The 22,542-nt window shown below is 44.5% G+C and overlaps 1 protein-coding gene across 3 annotated transcripts; it reads right to left on the reverse strand.

The window, feature by feature from the left end:
• Positions 1-3,047: 3,047 nt before the first annotated feature.
• si:ch211-153b23.3 lies at positions 3,048-22,518 on the reverse strand. Of its 3 annotated transcripts, XM_042326190.1 has the most exons (11): positions 22,428-22,518; positions 22,223-22,283; positions 16,989-17,166; positions 14,330-15,892; positions 12,873-12,965; positions 10,947-11,051; positions 10,373-10,482; positions 9,841-10,198; positions 9,267-9,432; positions 5,251-5,345; positions 3,048-4,972 (listed from the first exon to the last, which is right to left on the reverse strand). In XM_042326190.1, exons 3-11 carry the CDS (start codon positions 17,143-17,145, stop codon positions 4,887-4,889), a joined length of 2,733 nt encoding a protein of 910 aa, XP_042182124.1. In that variant the 5' UTR covers positions 17,146-17,166; positions 22,223-22,283; positions 22,428-22,518; the 3' UTR covers positions 3,048-4,886. The 3 variants fall into 3 exon arrangements, with proteins under 3 accessions (XP_042182124.1, XP_042182123.1, XP_042182125.1); XM_042326189.1 differs by lacking the exon at positions 22,428-22,518 and having other exon boundaries at positions 22,223-22,397; XM_042326191.1 differs by lacking the exon at positions 22,428-22,518 and having other exon boundaries at positions 16,989-17,185; positions 22,223-22,397.
• Positions 22,519-22,542: the final 24 nt, after the last annotated feature.

The raw sequence follows: 22,542 nt of genomic DNA on the forward strand, positions 1-22,542 counted from the left end.
CTGACATGATGACTCCTTGCTGTCCCCAGTCCACCTGGCCGTGCTGCTGCTCCAGTTTCAACTGTTCTGCCTTTTTATTATTGGACCTTGCTGGTCATTTATGAACATTTGAACATCTTGGCCATGTTCTGTTATAATCTCCACCCGGCACAGCCAGAAGAGGACTGGCCACCCCACATAGCCTGGTTCCTCTTTAGGTTTCTTCCTAGGTTTTGGCCTTTCTAGGGAGTTTTTCCTAGCCACCGTGCTTCTACACCTGCATTGCTTGCTGTTTGGGGTTTTAGGCACTTTGAGATATCAGCTGATGTACAAAGGGCTATATAAATAAATTTGATTTGATTTGATTTGAAGTGGTCTGTGGTCACCACCTGCAGAACCACTCCTTTATTGGGGGAGTGCAGGCAATGCAGGTGTAGAAGCACGGTGGCTAGGAAAAACTCCCTAGAAAGGCCAAAACCTAGGAAGAAACCTAAAGAGGAACCAGGCTATGTGGGGTGGCTGGGGACAGCAAGGAGTCATCATGTCAGGTAATCCTGGGGCATGGTCCTAGGGCTCAGGTCAGTTGAAACTGGAGCAGCAGCATGGCCCACACACTCACTAGAATCTACCCACACACTCACTAGACTCTACCCACACACTCACTAGTCTCTACCCACACACTCACTAGCCTCTACCCACACACTCACTAGTCTCTACCCACACACTCACTAGACTCTACCCACACACTCACTAGTCTCTACCCACACACTCACTAGCCTCTACCCACACACTGACTAGAATCTACCCACACACTCACTAGCCTCTACCCACACACTGACTAGAATCTACCCACACACTGAATAGAATCTACCCACACACTCAGTAGTCTCTACCCACACACTCACTAGTCTCTACCCACACACTCACTAGACTCTACCCACACACTGACTAGAATCTACCCACACACTCACTAGTCTCTACCCACACACTGACTAGAATCTACCCACACACTCACTAGTCTCTACCCACACACTCACTAGACTCTACCCACACACTGACTAGAATCTACCCACACACTCACTAGTCTCTACCCACACACTCACTAGACTCTACCCACACACTGACTAGAATCTCCCACACACTCACTAGCCTCTACCCACACACTGACTAGAATCTACCCACACACTCACTAGTCTCTACCCACACACTCACTAGTCTCTACCCACACACTCACTAGACTCTACCCACACACTCACTAGTCTCTACCCACACACTCACTAGCCTCTACCCACACACTGACTAGAATCTACCCACACACTCACTAGTCTCTACCCACACACTCACTAGCTCTACCCACACACTGACTAGAATCTACCCACACACTCACTACCCACACACTCACTAGTCTCTACCCACACACTCACCCAGCCTCTACCCACACACTCACTAGTCTCTACCCACACACTCACTAGTCTCTACCCACACACTGACTAGTCTCTACCCACACACTCACTAGCCTCTACCCACACACTGACTAGTCTCTACCCACACACTCACTAGCCTCTACCCACACACTCACTAGTCTCTACCCACACACTCATTAGTCTCTACCCACACACTGACTATGACTAGTCTCTACCCACACACTCACTAGCCTCTACCCACACACTCACTAGTCTCTACCCACACACTCACTAGCCTCTACCCACACACTCACTAGTCTCTACCCACACACTCACTAGTCTCTACCCACACACTCACTAGTCTCTACCCACACACTCACTAGACTCTACCCACACACTCACTAGTCTCTACCCACACACTCACTAGACTCTACCCACACACTCACTAGTCTCTACCCACACACTCACTAGACTCTACCCACACACTCACTAGTCTCTACCCACACACTCACTAGCCTCTACCCACACACTGACTAGAATCTACCCACACACTGACTAGAATCTACCCACACACTCACAAGTCTCTACCCACACATTCACTAGTCTCTACCCACACATTCACTAGCCTCTACCCACACAATGACACGTACTACACTATATATTCTCTCACATGCAAAACAAGCACACTTGCATATTGACGCCACACTCACACACACTCTTCACATACGCTGCTGTTACTCTGTTTATTATCTATCCTGATTGACTAGACACTTTAACCCCTACATATGGTACATGTTACCTCAACTACCTGGTACTCCCTGTATATAACCATGTTATTACCTGGTACTTCCTGTATATAGCCATGTTATTACCTGGTACTCCCAGTATATAGCCATGTTATTACCTGGTACTCCCAGTATATAGCCATGTTATTACCTGGTACTTCCTGTATATAGCCATGTTATTACCTGGTACTTTCTGTATATAACCATGTTATTACCTGGTACTCCCTGTATATAGCCATGTTATTACCTGGTACTTCCTGTATATAACCATGTTATTACCTGGTACTTCCTGTATATAGCCATGCTATTACCTCCCTGTTTATAGCCATGTTACTACCTGATACTCCCTGTATATAGCCATGTTATTACCTCCCTGTATATAGCCATGTTATTACCTGGTACTCCCTGTATATAGCCATGTTATTACCTGGTACTCCCAGTATATAGCCATGTTATTACCTGGTACTCCCTGTATATAACCATGTTATTACCTGGTACTCCCTGTATATAAACATGTTATTACCTGGTACTCCCTGTATATAGCCATGTTATTACCTGGTACTCCCTGTTTATAGCCATGTTATTAACTGGTACTCCCTGTTTATAGCCATGTTACTACCTGGTACTTCCTGTTTATAGCCATGTTATTACCTGCTACTTCCTGTTTATAGCCTCGTTATTGTTTTCATCGTCTTCCTTTTTCCTTATTAATTTAGCAAATATGTGTCTTACTTTTTAACTTCACTGTTGGTTAAGGGCTCGTAAGTCAGCATTTCACGGTAAAGTCTACCCCTGCTGTATTTGGCACATGTGGAAAATAGCATTTGATTTGATGATCTGAAATGTTGGTTACAGAGCAGAACAAAAGTGGAGAAATAAGTATATTTAATTAGAGTTTTATTCTGAAAGTATAACTTCACTATATACATGGATCTACAACAGTTTTTTTTAAGTATAACTTCACTATGTACATGGATCTATTGCAGTAAATTGCCAAAGCAAATCATGCTTTTCAATTTTGCATGTATGCATTTGGCCTGCGTCAATCTCCCATATTAAACCATATATATATTCCCAGTTAAACAGTACTTCACAATAATGTATTATTAATTTATACCCAGCAGCATTGTACATTCACATACATCATCCTTCATTAATCCCTCATGTAGAGTACTACATCATCCTTCATTAATCCCTCATGTAGAGAACTACATCATCCTTCATTAATCCCTCATGTAGAGTACTACATCATCCTTCATTAATCCCTAATTTAGAGTACTACATCATCCTTCATTAATCCCTCATTTAGAGTACTACATCATCCTTCATTAATCCCTAATTTAGAGAACTACATCATCCTTCATTAATCCATCATTTAGAGTACCACATCATCCTTCATTAATCCCTCATGTAGAGTACTACATAATCCTTCATTAATCCTTCATTTAGAGTACTACATCATCCTTCATCAATCCCTCATTTAGAGAACTACATCATCCTTCATTAATCCCTCATTTAGAGTACTACATCATCCTTCATTAATCCCTCATGTAGAGTACTACATCATCCTTCATTAATCCCTCATTTAGAGTACTACATCATCCTTCATTAATCCCTCATTTAGAGTACTACATCATCCTTCATCAATCCCTCATTTAGAGAACTACATCATCCTTCATTAATCCCTCATGTAGAGTACTACATCATCCTTCATTAATCCCTCATTTAGAGTACTACATCATCCTTCATTAATCACTCATTTAGAGAACTACATCATCCTTCATTTAGAGAACTACATCATCCTTCATTAATCCCTCATTTAGAGTACTACATCATCCTTCATTAATCCCTCATTTAGAGAACTACATCATCCTTCATTAATCACTCATTTAGAGTACTACATCATCCTTCATTAATCACTCATTTAGAGTACTACACCATCCTTCATTAATCCCTCATTTAGAGAACTACATCATCCTTCATTAATCCCTCATTTAGAGTACTACATCATCCTTCATTAATCCCTCATTTAGAGTACTACATCATCCTTCATTAATCCCTCATTTAGAGAACTACATCATCCTTCATTTAGAGTACTACATCATCCTTCATTAATCCCTCATTTAGAGAACTACATCATCCTTCATTAATCCCTCATTTAGAGTACTACATCATCCTTCATTAATCCCTCATTTAGAGAACTACATCATCCTTCATTAATCCCTCATTTAGAGTACTACATCATCCTTCATTAATCCCTCATTTAGAGTACTACATCATCCTTCATTTAGAGTACTACATCATCCTTCATTAATCCCTCATTTAGAGTACTACATCATCCTTCATTAATCCCTCATTTAGAGTACTACATCATCCTTCATTAATCCCTCATTTAGAGTACTACATCATTGGAGTATAATTTCTGTTACCACTTCATTTTACATAATCAAATCATACAGAACAAAACAAAACATACTTATAATCCTAAAATAGAATATAAAATGCACATATTTATATATGATAAATCGACAACATACAGAATAAATATGTAACAACTGTTCCTCAACATGTTTGAGAGACACATTGGATGGTGGACTGAGGTGGGTGGGTCCAGTATCTGATCTGAGTGTCGTCATTGGTCAACAGAGGATGGAGGGAGAGAATGGGGGAGGGGAGCTGGATGGAAGAGAGGATAGAGGGACGGAGGGAAGGGTCCTCCTCACAACATACTGGTCTTCACCCTCTCAAAGATCTGTCGGACCTTCACCGCCGGGACGCAGCCTTCCCTCACGATACTAATCGTGCCTGGAGGAGGAGGAAACACAATACTGACTGAGTGATCCCTGACACACAATGAATCATAGGGTGGGACGAGGGTTGCAATGTCCCGGTAACTTTCCCAGGTTTTCCAGAAATCCTGGTCAGAGGATTCTTTGAAATCCAGGAATCTTTCAACCTGTATTTCTGGAAAGCCTGGGAATTTGGGGAAAGTTTCCAGAATGTTCCATCCCAAGACAGGACAACACAACCTAAGAGGTTAGTAATTAGTTATTGTAGTGTGCTTCTGTTCTGTAACATCATACCTTCATCTATCTTGAGGCAGTTCACCACCGTTGAGGCTACGATCTCGTTGGAATCCCCGTCACACAGAACCCCCTGGATCTTATGGCCCAGCCGACTAGGATACACATAGAGACAGACAGTGTCAGAGTAGGTTCAGGTTCAGGTTTAGGATAGGTTTAGATTGGCCCAGCCGACTAGGATACACATAGACAGACTGTGTCAGAGTAGGTTCAGGTTTAGGTTTAGGTTAGGTTTAGATTGGCCCAGCCGACTAGGATACACATAGAGACAGACAGTGTCAGAGTAGGTTCAGGTTCAGGTTTAGGTTTGGTTTAGATTGGCCCAGCCGACTAGGATACACATAGAGACAGACAGTGTAGGTTCAGGTTTAGGTTTAGGTTAGGATTAGATTGGCCCAGCCGACTAGGATACACGTAGAGACAGACAGTGTCAAAGTAGGTTCAGGTTAGGTTTACACCTTGTATATTGACTCTGTACCGGTACCCCCTGTATATAGCCTCCACATTGACTCTGTACCGTAATACCCTGTATATAGTCTCCACATTGACTCAGTACTGTAATACCCTGTATATAGACTCCACATTGACTCTGTACCGGTACCCAAACTGTATATAGCCTCCACATTGACTCAGTACCATAATACCCTGTATATAGCCTCCACATTGACTCTGTACTGTAATACCCTGTATATGGCCTCCACATTGACTCTGTACTGTAATACCCTGTATATGGCCTCCACATTGACTCTGTACCGTAATAATCTGTATATAGCCTCCACATTGACTCTGTACCGTAATACCCTGTATATAGCCTCCACATTGACTCTGTACCGTAATACCCTGTAAAAAGCCTCCACATTGACACTGTACCGTAATACCCTGTATATAGCCTCCACATTGACTCTGTACCGTAATACCCTGTATATAGCCTCCACATTGACTCTGTACTGTAATACCCTGTATATAGCCTCCACATTGACTCTGTACCGTAATACCCTGTATATAGCCTCCACATTGACTCTGTACCGTAATACCTTGTATATGGCCTCCACATTGTTATTTTGATTATTGGTTACTTTTATTTTTTATTTTTTATTGTTTTTTACTTAACACTTGTTCTTTAACATTGTTAGTTAAGGGCTTGTATTCAGCATTTCACTGTAAGGTCTACTACACCTGTTGTATTCAGCATTTCACTGTAAGGTCTACTACACCTGTTGTATTCAGCATTTCACTGTAAGGTCTACTACACCTGTTGTATTCAGCATTCCACTGTAAGGTCTACTACACCTGTTGTATTCAGCATTTCACTGTAAGGTCTACTACACCTGTTGTATTCAGCATTTCACTGTTTTTAGGTCTACTACACCTGTTGTATTCAGCATTTCACTGTTCTACTACACCTGTTGTATTCAGCATTTCACTGTGAGGTCTACTACACCTGTATTCAGCATTTCACTGTAAGGTCTACTACACCTGTTGTATTCATCATTTCACTGTAAGGTTTACTACACCTGTTGTATTCAGCATTTCACTGTGAGGTCTACTACACCTGTTGTATTCATCATTTCACTGTCAGGTCTACTACACCTGTTGTATTCAGCATTTCACTGTAAGGTCTACTACACCTGTTGTATTCAGCATTTCACTGTAAGGTCTACTACACCTGTTGTATTCAGCATTTCACTGTCAGGTCTACTACACCTGTTGTATTCAGCATTTCACTGTAAGGTCTACTACACCTGTTGTATTCAGCATTTCACTGTAAGGTCTACTACACCTGTTGTATTCAGCATTTCACTGTCAGGTCTACTACACCTGTTGTATTCAGCATTTCACTGTAAGGTCTACTACACCTGTTGTATTCAGCATTTCACTGTCAGGTCTACTACACCTGTGTATTTGGCGCATGTGACAAATATCATTTGATTTGATTTGATTTTGTTTGTACGAATGATTCCACCCTAGATCAGCTAGAAGCAGGCAAGAGTGTGAAAGGCGGTATTGAATGTGTCACTGTCTGTCACCTTGATTACACGACCTGTGCACCTACGCTGTAAACGTTCATTCGTAGGCTAGGTTGTAGCAACCTCATGATGGGTAGAGGGACAATTAGAGTATCATGTAGTAGCCTAAACCAATCACTGTTACATTGAGCTGGGTGAATGGAATAATGAATTCCAGTCATTCAATATGCTGTAATAGATTTAAGGCCATGCTCTTAGAAAAAGAATCGTCCTCACTATTCTTAAACGGCACCTACCACCAATGGAAACTAATCATCTTGACCCTACAGCCAGCTGATTAACACAGATATATCAGTAGAACTGGATATTTACACAGCAGGCTGACTGATATGAAACCAGTCTGACAGGAAATATCAGACCAGTTTACAACCAGCAATCCAAGATAGAAAAATACTTCAATACTGACATCACTTTCAGTATCACGATCAGCATGAAGGGAGCATAGCTGTTCAAACTATCTGATGAAGGCAGCATAGCATACCAACAGGCTTAAGTGCTTAAGTATAGGTGTGTACAGGTGAGTACAGGTGTGTACAGGTGAGTACAGGTGAGTACAGGTGGGTACAGGTGAGTACAGGTGGGTACAGGTGAGTACAGGTGGGTACAGGTGAGTACAGGTGGGTACAGGTGAGTACAGGTGGGTACAGGTGAGTACAGGTGGGTACAGGTGAGAACAGGCGAGTACAGGTGAGAACAGGCGGGTACAGGTGAGAACAGGTGAGTACAGGTGTGTACAGGTGAGAAGGTGAGTACAGGTGGGTGCAGGTGAGAACAGGTGGGTACAGGTGAGTACAGGTGAGTACAGGTGGATACAGGTGAGTACAGGTGGGTACAGGTGAGTACAGGTGGGTACAGGTGAGAACAGGTGGTGAGAACAGGTGAGTACAGGTGAGTACAGGTGAGTACAGGTGAGTACAGGTGGGTACAGGTGAGAACAGGTGGGTACAGGTGAGAACAGGTGAGTACAGGTGGATACAGGTGAGAACAGGTGAGGTACAGGTGAGTACAGGTGGGTACAGGTGAGTACAGGTGGGTACAGGTGAGAACAGGTGGGTACAGGTGGTGAGTACAGGTGGGTACAGGTGAGTACAGGTGGGTACAGGTGAGTACAGGTGGGTACAGGTGAGTACAGGTGGGTACAGGTGAGTACAGGTGGGTACAGGTGAGTACAGGTGGGTACAGGTGAGTACAGGTGGGTACAGGCGAGTACAGGTGGGTACAGGTGAGAACAGGTGGGTACAGGTGAGTACAGGTGGGTACAGGTGAGTACAGGTGGGTACAGGTGAGAACAGGCGAGTACAGGTGGGTAGAGGTGAGAACAGGTGGGTACAGGTGAGTACAGGTGGGTACAGGTGAGTACAGGTGGGTACAGGTGAGAACAGGTGGGTACAGGTGAGTACAGGTGAGTACAGGTGGGTACAGGTGGGTACAGGTGGGTACAGGTGAGTACAGGTGGGTACAGGTGAGTACAGGTGGGTACAGGTGAGTACAGGTGGGTACAGGTGAGTACAGGTGGGTACAGGTGAGGTACAGGTGAGTACAGGTGGTACAGGTGGGTAGAGGTGAGTACAGGTGGGTACAGGTGAGTACAGGTGGGTACAGGTGAGTACAGGTGGGAACAGGCGAGTACAGGTGGGTAGAGGTGAGAACAGGTGGGTACAGGTGAGTACAGGTGGGTACAGGTGAGTACAGGTGGGTACAGGTGAGAACAGGCGAGTACAGGTGGGTAGAGGTGAGAACAGGTGAGTACAGGTGAGTACAGGTGGGTACAGGTGAGAACAGGTGAGTACAGGTGGGTACAGGTGGGTAGAACAGGTGAGAACAGGCGAGTACAGGTGGGTAGAGGTGAGAACAGGCGAGTACAGGTGGGTAGAGGTGGGTACAGGTGAGAACAGGCGAGTACAGGTGGGTAGAGGTGAGAACAGGCGAGTACAGGTGTGTAGAGCTGGGTACTGGTGGGTACAGGTGATTGTTATGATAGGACTTTACCTGATGACCATGTCGTGGTGCGTGCTGTCGGGTTCTCCACTGGGATTGGCTGAGGTGATGGCAAGTGGTCCGGTGATGTCACACAGGTGTCCTGTGACGGTGTGGTCAGGGACTCGGATCATGATGCTATCATTGGTCCCCACGCGGTCGTAGGCCGGACCCACACCTGGACAACATAGGTAAACAATTAGAACATCAATCGAATGATCGCTCACAGTATAGAATAAAGAAACCAAATAATATGTTGTTTCAATAAGTGGAAGTCAGGCATGCTGTTATCAAACCATTTCTGAGAGTATCCCTAACTCTAATCCAATGTAACCCGGCAGGGTAGCCTAGTGGTTAGAGTGTTGGACTAGTAACCTGAAGGTTGCAAGTTCAAACCCCTGAGCTGACAAGGTACAAATCTGTCATTCTGCACCTGAACAGGCAGTCAACCCACTGTTCCTAGGCTGTCATTGAAAATAAGAATTTGTTCTTAACTGACTTGCTGCAACTCTTTAGTTAAATAAAGTTTTAAAAAACAATTTAAAATCCCAATGCAGTTGAAGCCACCCTCCTCCCCTCCCCTTACCCAGTCTGAGTAGCCAGTCCCCCTTGCTGACGATGCAGCTGATCCCTCCAGGGTAGACGTTCCTCATGAATTCCCAGAGTAGAGAGCTGAATGGGGGCTTGGCTGCCACCAGCTGCTCCACACTGGAGATACAGATACAGATGGGCTTCTCTGCTGGACGGTCCTTAATGTTGTAGATGTTCTCGATGGCCTGAGGGTTCTTGCAGGATGCGGCCAGGGCGTAGACCGTATCGGTGGGGATTCCACAGACCCCACCGTCGTCCAGCAGTCTGGAGATCTTCAGAAGACCGCTGGTCAGTCTGGAGTCTGCCACGGGACAAGGCAGAGCAGCGGAGGACTTCTGCTGCTGATTCACATCCTGAGACACAACAACACAGGGAGAGAGACACACGATATGGAACACAATAGAAAAGGAATGAACTGGATTGGAGAAAAGTAGAATAAAATGTAATGAAACACATGAACCCACTCCATTCTACTTGTCAGCTCATCCAGTGGAAAGCAACAGAATGGAATAGTGCATTGTTCTCACCTTAACCAGTGGAGGCCCCATGGGCATCACACTCCGACGGAAGGTACAGTTGACCAGTGATGCCAGGGTTCCATATAGACAGACGACAGAGAACACAGCTAGCATGGCAACTACAAGAACAACGCCAGAAATGTGTTAGAACAGTAACACAGCTGACATCTAGATTGCAAAATAATGTGTACATTTTACAGTTACTGTTTGAGCATCAACCGTATTGATATACAGTCACGATGGAAACCACATAACACTGTCTGAATCACAAACCCAACACTTCAACCACTCACTCCATAAAGGGCAGATGGCCAAGTGTTGGTTTTGGGTTTCAGCCTTACTGTATATCACAATAGGTTGGTGGAACCTTCATTGGGGAGAAATGAGGGCTTGTCATTAGGCTTGTTTTATTGACTGGAACAGAATCAGTGGAATGGTAGCAAATACATCAAACACATAGTTTCAAGATGGTTGATGCCATTCCATTTGCTCCGTTCCGGCCATTATTATGAGCCGTTCTCCCCCCCGTTTATGTAGAATGTGAGTCCTGTCAGTGTAGGGAGGTGAAAAGCAGGTCACTTACTCTCCAGCTGGTAGGGGAGCTGTTGCAGAGTGGACAGGAGGAAACACACCAGAACCATCTCCATGACCACGGTCAGAGACAAGAGGACCAGGTTACCATACGCAGCTGGAGGGGACATGGAGAGGGTTAGGACCAGGTTACCATGGAGAGGGTTAGGACCAGGTTACCATGGAGAGGGTTAGGACCAGGTTACCATGGAGAGGGTTAGGACCAGGTTACCATGGAGAGGGTTAGGACCAGGTTACCATGGAGAGGGTTAGGACCAGGTTACCATGGAGAGGGTTAGGACCAGGTTACCATGGAGAGGGTTAGGACCAGGTTACCATGGAGAGGGTTAGGACCAGGTTACCATGCAGCTGGAGGGGACATGGAGAGGGTGAGGACCAGGTTACCATGGAGAGGGTTAGGACCAGGTTACCATGGAGAGGTTTAGGACCAGGTTACCATGGAGAGGGTTAGGACCAGGTTACCATGGAGAGGGTTAGGACCAGGTTACCATGGAGAGGGTTAGGACCAGGTTACCATGGAGAGGGTTAGGACCAGGTTACCATGGAGAGGGTTAGGACCAGGTTACCATGGAGAGGTTTAGGACCAGGTTACCATGGAGAGGGTTAGGACCAGGTTACCATGGAGAGGTTAGGACAGGTTACCATGGAGAGGGTCCTATTCCATGGAGAGGGTTAGCACCAGGTTTTGACCATGGAGGGGTTAGGACCTATTCTCTATATAGGTTAGCCAGGTTACCATGGACCAGGGTTAGCCAGGTTACCATGGATAGGTTTAGGACCAGGTTACCATGGAGAGGGTTAGGACCAGGTTACCATGGAGAGGGTTAGGACTTACCATGGAGAGGGTTAGGACCAGGTTACCATGGAGAGGGTTAGGACCATTCTCTGGATATAGTGCAGGTTACTATAGACCAGGGCCATTCCATATATAGTGCATTACTATAGACCAGGGCCTATTCTCATATAGGGTTAGTGACACTATAGACAGGTTACCATAGACCAGGGCCCTATTCTCTATATAGTGCACTTACTATAGACCAGGTTACCCTATTCTCTATATAGTGCATTACTATAGACCAGGGCCCCTCTGGGGCTGTATAGGACTTACTGGATTTAGACCAGGGCCCTATTCTCTATATAGTGCACTATAGACCAGGGCCATTCCATGGATATAGTGGCTGCATTACTATAGACCAGGCCCTATTCTCCTATATAGTGCACTACTATAGACCAGGGGCCTATTCTCTATATAGTGCAGGGCCTACTATTAGACCAGGGCCTATTCTCTATATAGTGCACTACTATAGACCAGGGCCCTATATAGTGCACTATTCTCTATATAGTGCATTACTATAGACCAGGGCCCTATTCTCTATATAGTGCATTACTATAGACCAGGGCCCTATTCTCTATATAGTGCACTACTTTAGACCAGGGCCCTATTCTCTATATAGTGCACTACTATAGACCAGGGCCCTATTCTCTATATAGTGCACTACTATAGACCAGGGCCCTATTCTCTATATAGTGCACTACTATAGACCAGTGCCCTATTCTCTATATAGTGCACTACTATAGACCAGGGCCTATTCTCTATATAGTGCATTACTATAGACCAGGGCCTATTCTCTATATAGTGCATTACTATAGACCAGGGCCTATTCTCTATATAGTGCATTACTATAGACCAGGGCCTATTCTCTATATAGTGCATTACTATAGACCAGTGCCCTATTCTCTATATAGTGCACTACTTTAGACCAGGACCCTATTCCCTATATAGTGCACTACTTTAGACCAGGACCCATGGGGCTGTGTAGGGAATAGAATGACATTGGGGAAAACCCCCTCCGTTCTTCTCTCCCTCTGTATTGCAGCAGGAGAAGAGGTAGATAGGTGATTTCATGTAAAGACTGACCGATGAGCATGAGGAAAGCGTTGAGGACCAGGAAAGCGATGGCTCCAGCTGTAAACCCATAGGATCCTACTGGAGAGATCTGCAGCAAGGGGCCTGAGAAAAGAACACAGAGACGTTTTACTGAAACAGGCAACAGAGCATGGAGACAACAACAACAACAACCACATCTACAACATCAACAACATGAACAACAACATTAACAACAAGCACATCAACAGCAACAGCAATAAGATCAACAACAACAAGCACATCAACAGCAACAGCAATAAGATCAACAACATCAATACAATTAACAACAACAACATCAACAACATCAACTATGGCTAATGGCTATATATACAGGGTATCAGATAATAACCTGGCTATATATATATACAGGGTATCAGATAATAACCTGGCTATATATATATACAGGGTATCAGATAATAACCTGGCTATATATATATACAGGGTATCAGATAATAACCTGGCTATATATATATACAGGGTATCAGATAATAACCTGGCTATATATATATACAGGGTATGAGATAATAACCTGGCTATATATACAGGGTATGAGATAATAACATGGCTATATATACAGGGTATGAGATAATAACATGGCTATATATACAGGGTATGAGATAATAACCTGGCTATATATACAGGGTATCAGATAATAACATGGCTATATATACAGGGTATCAGATAATAACATGGCTATATATACAGGGTATCAGATAATAACATGGCTATATATACAGGGTATGAGATAATAACATGGCTATATATACAGGGTATGAGGGTAATAACCTGGCTATATATACAGGGTATGAGATAATAACATGGCTATATATACAGGGTATGAGGTAATAACATGGCTATATATACAGGGTATCAGGTAATAACATGGCTATATATACAGGGTATGAGATAATAACATGGCTATATATACAGGGTATCAGATAATAACATGGCTATATATACAGGGTATCAGATAATAACATGGCTATATATACAGGGTATGAGATAATAACATGGCTATATATACAGGGTATCAGGTAATAACATGGCTATATATACAGGGTATCAGGTAATAACATGGCTATATATACAGGGTATGAGATAATAACATGGCTATATATACAGGGTATGAGATAATAACATGGCTATATATACAGGGTATGAGATAATAACATGGCTATATATACAGGGTATCAGGTAATAACATGGCTGTATATACAGGGTATGAGATAATAACATGGCTGTATATACAGGGTAGAAGAGGTAGAAGCGTTTCAGGGTCCTGTTGGTTGCAGACTTGGTACATTGGTACTGCCTGCCGTGTGGTAGCAGAGAGAACATTCTATGGCTTGGTTGGCTGGAGTCTGAATTTTTATGGGGCTTTTCCTAGTTATGCAAAAAGTTAACTCCAGTTAGGATTGGTTAGTGTTAGCTTGAAGTCATCCACATACCTGCGAAGCGATACCATGTCCAGGTGGCCCAGACAGACAGGTAGAAGGATGGGATGACGGAGCCAAACCTCTGTCCTCCTCTGACCTGCAGCCTGCTGACGAACCCCTGTACCACCGCTCCAGATACCAGAACCCAGGGAACACTCAGTCGCAGGAAGGACACGCTCTGACTGGATGAGGCCGCGTGGAGCGCCGAGAGAGCGGCCACGCCATTGGTCAGGTAGAACAGAGCGTCAGGGATCTGATTGGTCAGGGAGGATGCTGATGATGATGAAGGCAGCGCCCCCTGGAGTTTCCCCGGGGAACGAAAGCAGGACAGGAAGGAGTGGAGACGGTCGGAGGAGATGGGCTGAGGACCCACCGGGATCAGACTCTTCTCAGCGATGGAGTTGATCAGGCGGCAAAATGTCCCGTAGAGCGAAACGGAGGCGAACAGGGAACAGGACACCCCGAAGAACACATAGTACCCCTGGAGGGGGATCTGGGGGACCGTGGAGACGGACAGCAGCAGGAACAGAGCATTATGGGTAACCTCCAGGGTGTCATTACTCAGACTGACAACTAGGAGGAGGAGCGCCACCGCCACGAAGAACCAATCACCAACCATCGCCTGTCTCCCAGTAGCCACCTCTCTCTCCGGCTCCGACACGATCACAGCCGACAACACAAACTCCTCCCACGCCTTGGTAAGCCAGTAGGTGGCATGCAGGCCGGCCTTGGTGACCAGGTAGCCATCTTGCCGCAGGTGAGCGTAGTAGCTAGAGAGGAGTTGAGCAGCAGAGATGATGGAGACCCACACAGCACCCAGGGAGAAGGACGTGACGTATCCAAAGCTGTAGAACAACATGATGAAGGGAGACACCGTGTCACAGAAGAAGAAGAGCGCCTGAGGTTCAGCGTACTTGGTGTTCTTCTTCTTCTCCTGCCCCAGGCTCTGGGCGCTGGCCGCAGGGCTGTTGGTCCCCAGCAGGAGCACATTGAACAGGGGTGTGCCAAACCCCTTGAGGACATAGCGCTGCGCCAGACCTTTCACCAACAGGGCGGCGCTGCCGTACACGGCAAAAAGGAGGATGAGGAGTTCTAGAATGCCAGAGACGACCAGTGGCCAGGCCGAGGACACGCCCACTGCCACAGCCTCAAACAGCAGGGTAAGCGTGATGGCACCGAACACGAAGGGCATGATGACGTTTACCGTGGCAGAGCAGAAGGCCAATAGGAAGGATAGAAGGATGTAGGGGACCAATCCTGCGATGGCAGACTGGGGGATGAGCAGGAGAGACAGCCAATCAGGACTCTGCGAGGTGCTGTTCCAGAGTTCAGCCGACAGGGATAGGTTGGTCGTGAGGGCAGTGAGCGGGGTCGTGTTACTCATCAGGTCATGTGACATGGTCAGGTTAGTTGTGATTGGTTGGGATGCACCCAGGAAGATGCGTGTGGCACCATAGCTGCCCCAGAGAGCTGCATAGCCAATGAAGGCGGTGCCACTCAGGTGGTCGTATTTACGGAACGACAGGAGGCCGGCAATCAGCTGACACACTCCACCTATCAGGATGAGATGAACACCTGAAACACAACACAGTGATGATGAACAACACCTGAAACACAACACAATGATGATGAACAACACCTGAAACACAACACAATGATGATGAACAACACCTGAAACACAACACAGTGATGATGAACAACACCTGAAACACAACACAATGATGATGAACAACACCTGAAACACAACACAATGATGATGAACAACACCTGAAACACAACACATCAAGAACAGGGAAAAGAGTAGGGTTAGTCATTGTGAACAGGGAAAAGATTAGGGTTAGTCATTGTGAACAGGGAAAAGAGTAGGGTTAGTCATTGTGAACAGGGAAAAGAGTAGGGTTAGTCATTGTGAACAGGGAAAAGAGTAGGGTTAGTCATTGTGAACAGGGAAAAGAGTAGGGTTAGTCATTGTGAACAGGGAAAAGAGTAGGGTTAGTCATTGTGAACAGGGAAAAGAGTAGGGTTAGTCATTGTGAACAGGGAAAAAGAGTAGGGTTAGTCATTGTGAACAGGGAAAAGAGTAGGGTTAGTCATTGTGAACAGGGAAAAGAGTAGGGTTAGTCATTGTGAACAGGGAAAAGAGTAGGGTTAGTCATTGTGAACAGGGAAAAGAGTAGGGTTAGTCATTGTGAACAGGGAAAAGAGTAGGGTTAGTCATTGTGAACAGGGAAAAGAGTAGGGTTAGTCATTGTGAACAGGGAAAAGAGTAGGGTTAGTCATTGTGAACAGGGAAAAGAGTAGGGTTAGTCATTGTGAACAGGGAAAAGAGTAGGGTTAGTCATTGTGAACAGGGAAAAGAGTAGGGTTAGTCATTGTGAACAGGGAAAAGAGTAGGGTTAGTCATTGTGAACAGGGAAAAGAGTAGGGTTAGTCATTGTGAACAGGGAAAAGAGTAGGGTTAGTCATTGTGAACAGGGAAAAGAGTAGGGTTAGTCATTGTGAACAGGGAAAAGAGTAGGGTTAGTCATTGTGAACAGGGAAAAGAGTAGGGTTAGTCATTGTGAACAGGGAAAAGAGTAGGGTTAGTCATTGTGAACAGGGAAAAGAGTAGGGTTAGTCATTGTGAAAGTCATTGTGAAAGCGATCGTGATGGATGGATTGATTAGCGTACCTGCCAGAATGTTCTCCACCCCCTCGGCAGATACTCCGGTTCTAGCTGTGTTGAAGTTCTGCAGTAGAACCAGGAACGCACTGATCCCATTGGCCAACATACCCAACACCCCCGGCTCCCCATAGAAACTGGCGGGAAAACCATCCAAGGTTGCCATGGCGCAGTGGTTTAGCTACAGCTGTAAAACAGAGAAGATCCTAATATCATGTCAACATGAGAGAGACAACTGGAAAATAAAGAAAGAGTGAGAGAGACGGCTGAATGATACAAATAGACGTTATTCAGTAGGCTTTTATTCCAGCCTTAGGTCAAATGTTTAACCACAAGGTTGTAGACTGAGCCCCCCTTGGCTCCCTCTTTCCTATGGGGAACCTGGTCAAAGGTAGTGCACTATAGTATATAGGGAGGAGGGGGCCATGTAGGATGCAGCCTAGCTGGTGTGGTTGGCTTGTCTGTCTGTCAACAAGCTCCTCCAACCCAGGGCTGAGACTAGCTAAGCCTTCCTCTAGCTATACACTTAAACCTAATATTTGCTCTTTTCTATATCCTGTGGAATGGAAGTAAAGTATAAATGTGTTTTGGATAATAAACCTGAAGATATATTTGGAGAGCTGATGATATCACCGAGCCAGGCCATCAAGAAGGATAAATGTTTTGTTGACTGGAGAGATGACACATCCTCGACAGACAGACAGACAGACAGACAGAGGATAGACAGTAGGTGGGCATTAGAGAGACAGACGGACAGAGGATAGACAGTAGGTGGGCATTAGAGAGACAGACAGACAGAGGATAGACAGTAGGGGGGCATTAGAGAGACAGACAGACAGAGGATAGACAGTAGGGGGCATTAGAGAGACAGACAGACAGAGGATAGACAGTAGGGGGCATTAGAGAGACAGACAGACAGAGGATAGACAGTAGGGGGCATTAGAGAGAAAGACAGACAGAGGATAGACAGTAGGGGGCATTAGAGACAGACAGACAGAGGATAGACAGTAGGGGGCATTAGAGAGACAGACAGACAGAGGATAGACAGTAGGGGGCATTAGAGAGACAGACAGACAGAGGATAGACAGTAGGGGGCATTAGACAGACAGACAGACAGACAGACAGACAGACAGACAGACAGACAGACAGACAGACCAGACATTACAGACAGACAGACAGACAGACAGACAGACAGACAGACAGACAGACAGACAGATAGACAGTAGGGGGCATTAGAGAGACAGACAGACAGACAGAGGATAGACAGTAGGGGGCATTAGAGAGACAGACAGACAGAGGATAGACAGTAGGGGCATTAGAGAGACAGACAGACAGACAGACAGACAGACAGACAGACAGACAGACAGACAGACAGACAGACAGACAGACAGACAGACAGACAGACAGACAGAGGATAGACAGTAGGGGCATTAGAGAGACAGACAGATAGAGATAGACAGTACATTAGAGACACAGACAGACAGAGGATAGACCATAGGGGGCATTAGAGACAGACAGATAGAGGATAGACAGTAGGGGGCATTAGAGAGACAGACAGACAGAGGATAGACAGTAAGGGCATTAGAGAGACAGACAGACAGAGGATAGACAGTGGGGGCATTAGAGAGACAGACAGACAGAGGATAGACAGTAGGGGGCATTAGAGAGACAGACAGACAGAGGATAGACAGTAAGGGCATTAGAGAAACAGACAGACAGAGGATAGACAGTAGGGGGCATTAGAGAGACAGACAGACAGAGGATAGACCGTAGGGGGCATTAGAGACAGACAGACAGACAGACAGACAGACAGACAGAGGATAGACAGTAGGGGCATTAGAGAGACAGACAGACAGAGGATAGACAGTAGGGGGCATTAGAGAGACAGACAGACAGAGGATAGACAGTAAGGGCATTAGAGAAACAGACAGACAGAGGATAGACAGTAGGGGGCATTAGAGAGACAGACAGACAGAGGATAGACAGTAGGGGGCATTAGAGAGACAGACAGACAGAGGATAGACAGTAAGGGCATTACAGAAACAGACAGACAGAGGATAGACAGTAGGGGGCATTAGAGAGACAGACAGACAGAGGATAGACAGTAAGGGGGCGTTAGAGAGACAGACAGACAGACAGACAGAGACAGACAGACAGACAGACAGACAGACAGACAGACAGACAGACAGACAGACAGACAGACAGACAGACAGACAGACAGACAGATATTAGAGAGACAGACAGATAGAGGATAGACAGTAGGGGGCATTAGAGAGACAGACAGACAGAGGATAGACCGTAGGGGGCATTAGAGAGACAGACAGACAGAGGATAGACAGTAGGGGCAGTAGAGAGAAAGACAGACAGAGGATAGACAGTAAGGGCATTAGAGAGACAGACAGACAGACATAGACAGTACATTAGACAGACAGACAGACATACAGACAGACAGAGGATAGACAGACAGACAGACAGACAGACAGAGGAGACAGAGGGGGCATTAGAGAGACAGACAGACAGAGGATAGACAGTAAGGGCATTAGAGAGACAGACAGACAGAGGATAGACAGTAGGGGGCATTAGAGAGACAGACAGACAGAGGATAGACCGTAGGGGGCATTAGACAGACAGACAGACAGAGGATAAACAGTAGGGGCATTAGAGAGACAGACAGACAGAGGATAGACAGTAAGGGCATTAGAGAGACAGACAGACAGAGGATAGACAGTAGGGGGCATTAGAGAGACAGACAGACAGAGGATAGACAGTAGGGGGCATTAGAGAGACAGACAGACAGATAGACAGTAGGGGGCGTTAGAGAGACAGACAGACAGACAGACAGACAGACAGACAGACAGACAGACAGACATCTGACAGAGACAGACAGACAGATATCTGTTAGACAGACAGACAGACAGACAGACAGACAGACAGACAGATAGAGGATAGACAGTAGGGGGCATTAGAGAGACAGACAGACAGACAGACAGACAGACAGACAGACAGACAGACAGACAGACAGACAGACAGACAGACAGACAGACAGACAGACAGACAGACAGACAGACAGACAGACAGACAGACAGACAGACAGACAGACAGACAGATATTCTTCATGTTAACTGATCCTATCTCAGCAGTCCTAGTCTGACAGACTTCCTGGATACGTTAGGCCAGATTTAACTCAATACTTCATGTTATTTATCAGTGAACATAAAGATCACAGCTCCCTCTAGATGGAACACAGCAAACTACACTTATTATGAGAAATACATTTAGACTGTCATAACAGAATATCTGTTAGACTGTCATACTGTATATCTGTTAGACTGTCATACTGTATATCTGTTAGACTGTCATACTGTATATCTGTTAGACTGTCATACTGTATATCTGTTAGACTGTCATATACTGTATATCTGTTAGACTGTCTGTCATACTGTATATCTGTTAGACTGTCATACTGTATATCTGTTAGACTGTCATACTGTATATCTGTTAGACTGTCATACTGTGTCATACTGTATATCTGTTAGACTGTCATACTGTATATCTGTTAGACTGTCATGTCATACTGTATATCTGTTAGACTGTCATACTGTATATCTGTTAGACTGTCATACTGTATATCTGTTAGACTGTCATACTGTATATCTGTTAGACTGTCATACTGTATATCTGTTAGACTGTCATACTGTATATCTGTTAGACTGTCATACTGTATATCTGTTATGTCATACTGTATATCTGTTAGACTGTCATACTGTATATCTGTTAGACTGTATATCTGTTAGACTGTCATACTGTATACTGTATATCTGTTAGACTGTCATACTGTATATCTGTTAGACTGTCATACTGTATATCTGTTAGACTGTCATACTGTATATCTGTTAGACTGTCATACTGTATATCTGTTAGACTGTCATACTGTATATCTGTTAGACTGTCATACTGTATATCTGTTAGACTGTCATACTGTATATCTGTTAGACTGTCATACTGTATATCTGTTAGACTGTCATACTGTATATCTGTTAGACTGTCATACTGTATATCTGTTAGACTGTCATACTGTATATCTGTTAGACTGTCATACTGTATATCTGTCATACTGACTGTCATACTGTATATCTGTTAGACTGTCATACTGTATATCTGTTAGACTGTCATACTGTATATCTGTTAGACTGTCATACTGTATATCTGTTAGACTGTCATACTGTATATCTGTTAGACTGTCATACTGTATATCTGTTAGACTGTCATACTGTATATCTGTTAGACTGTCATACTGTATATCTGTTAGACTGTCATACTGTATATCTGTTAGACTGTCATACTGTATATCTGTTAGACTGTCATACTGTATATCTGTTAGACTGTCATACTGTATATCTGTTAGACTGTCATACTGTATATCTGTTAGACTGTCATACTGTATATCTGTTAGACTGTCATACTGTATATCTGTTAGACTGTCATACTGTATATCTGTTAGACTGTCATACTGTATATCTGTTAGACTGTCATACTGTATATCTGTTAGACTGTCATACTGTATATCTGTTAGACTGTCATACTGTATATCTGTTAGACTGTCATACTGTATATCTGTTAGACTGTCATACTGTATATCTGTTAGACTGTCATACTGTATATCTGTGTCAGACTGTCATACTGTATATCTGTTAGACTGTCATACTGTATATCTGTTAGACTGTCATACTGTATATCTTTTAGACTGTCATACTGTATATCCGTAAACTGTCATACTGTATATCTGTTAGACTGTCAAACATCAAGTATATTATTAAGTTGAGGACTGTTTTTAGTTTAGTAGAGGTCTTCTACTAATATCAGACCTCTCTCTTTCTCTCTCTCACTCTCTCTCTCACTCTCTCTCACTCACACTCGCTCTCACGCTCTACTCTCCACTCTCCACTCTCCACTCTCCACTCTCCACTCTCCACTCTGCTCTCCTGTCCTCATCTCTCTCTCTCACCATTTTACCATTTCTCCACTGAGTCTCTGCTAACTTGTCAGACAACTTCTCCACGGTGCTAAAAGTTGTTTTTAACTTTCTTTAACATTCATATTTACATCAAATACATGTTATTTCTAATCGTGCCATGAATGTTTTAATATAATATATTGTTTGATCTGAAACTAGCCTATACAGTGCATTTACAGAGGGAAGAGATGGACAGATTATTCAGTGACAAGTAAGACAGAGTTTTTACCTGGCAGTGGTTAAGATGGTGATAATGATGATTGTCAGGCTGAGAGAGAGAAGAGGTGATGCTGGGACGGAGAGAGAGAAAGGCTGTTAATCTGATGCTCTGGAGGAATGTTGATGTTTATCACCAGAAATATCCTGTCTTCAGGGTGGGAGGAGTTTCTGGAGTTCCCCTGGTCCCACCCTTGAGTGGTGACATCATACCTTACCTAAGAAGTCAATTACTTCCTTCTGATGATGATGATGAGGAGGAAAAATCTCAGCTTGTGATTGGAGTAGAGGTGGTGTTTTGGAAGTTCCTGCCCTCTCCCTGTTGTCTATCAG

This window comes from Oncorhynchus tshawytscha, linkage group LG08 (genome assembly GCF_018296145.1).
Source record: "Oncorhynchus tshawytscha isolate Ot180627B linkage group LG08, Otsh_v2.0, whole genome shotgun sequence".
NCBI lineage: Eukaryota > Metazoa > Chordata > Actinopteri > Salmoniformes > Salmonidae > Oncorhynchus > Oncorhynchus tshawytscha.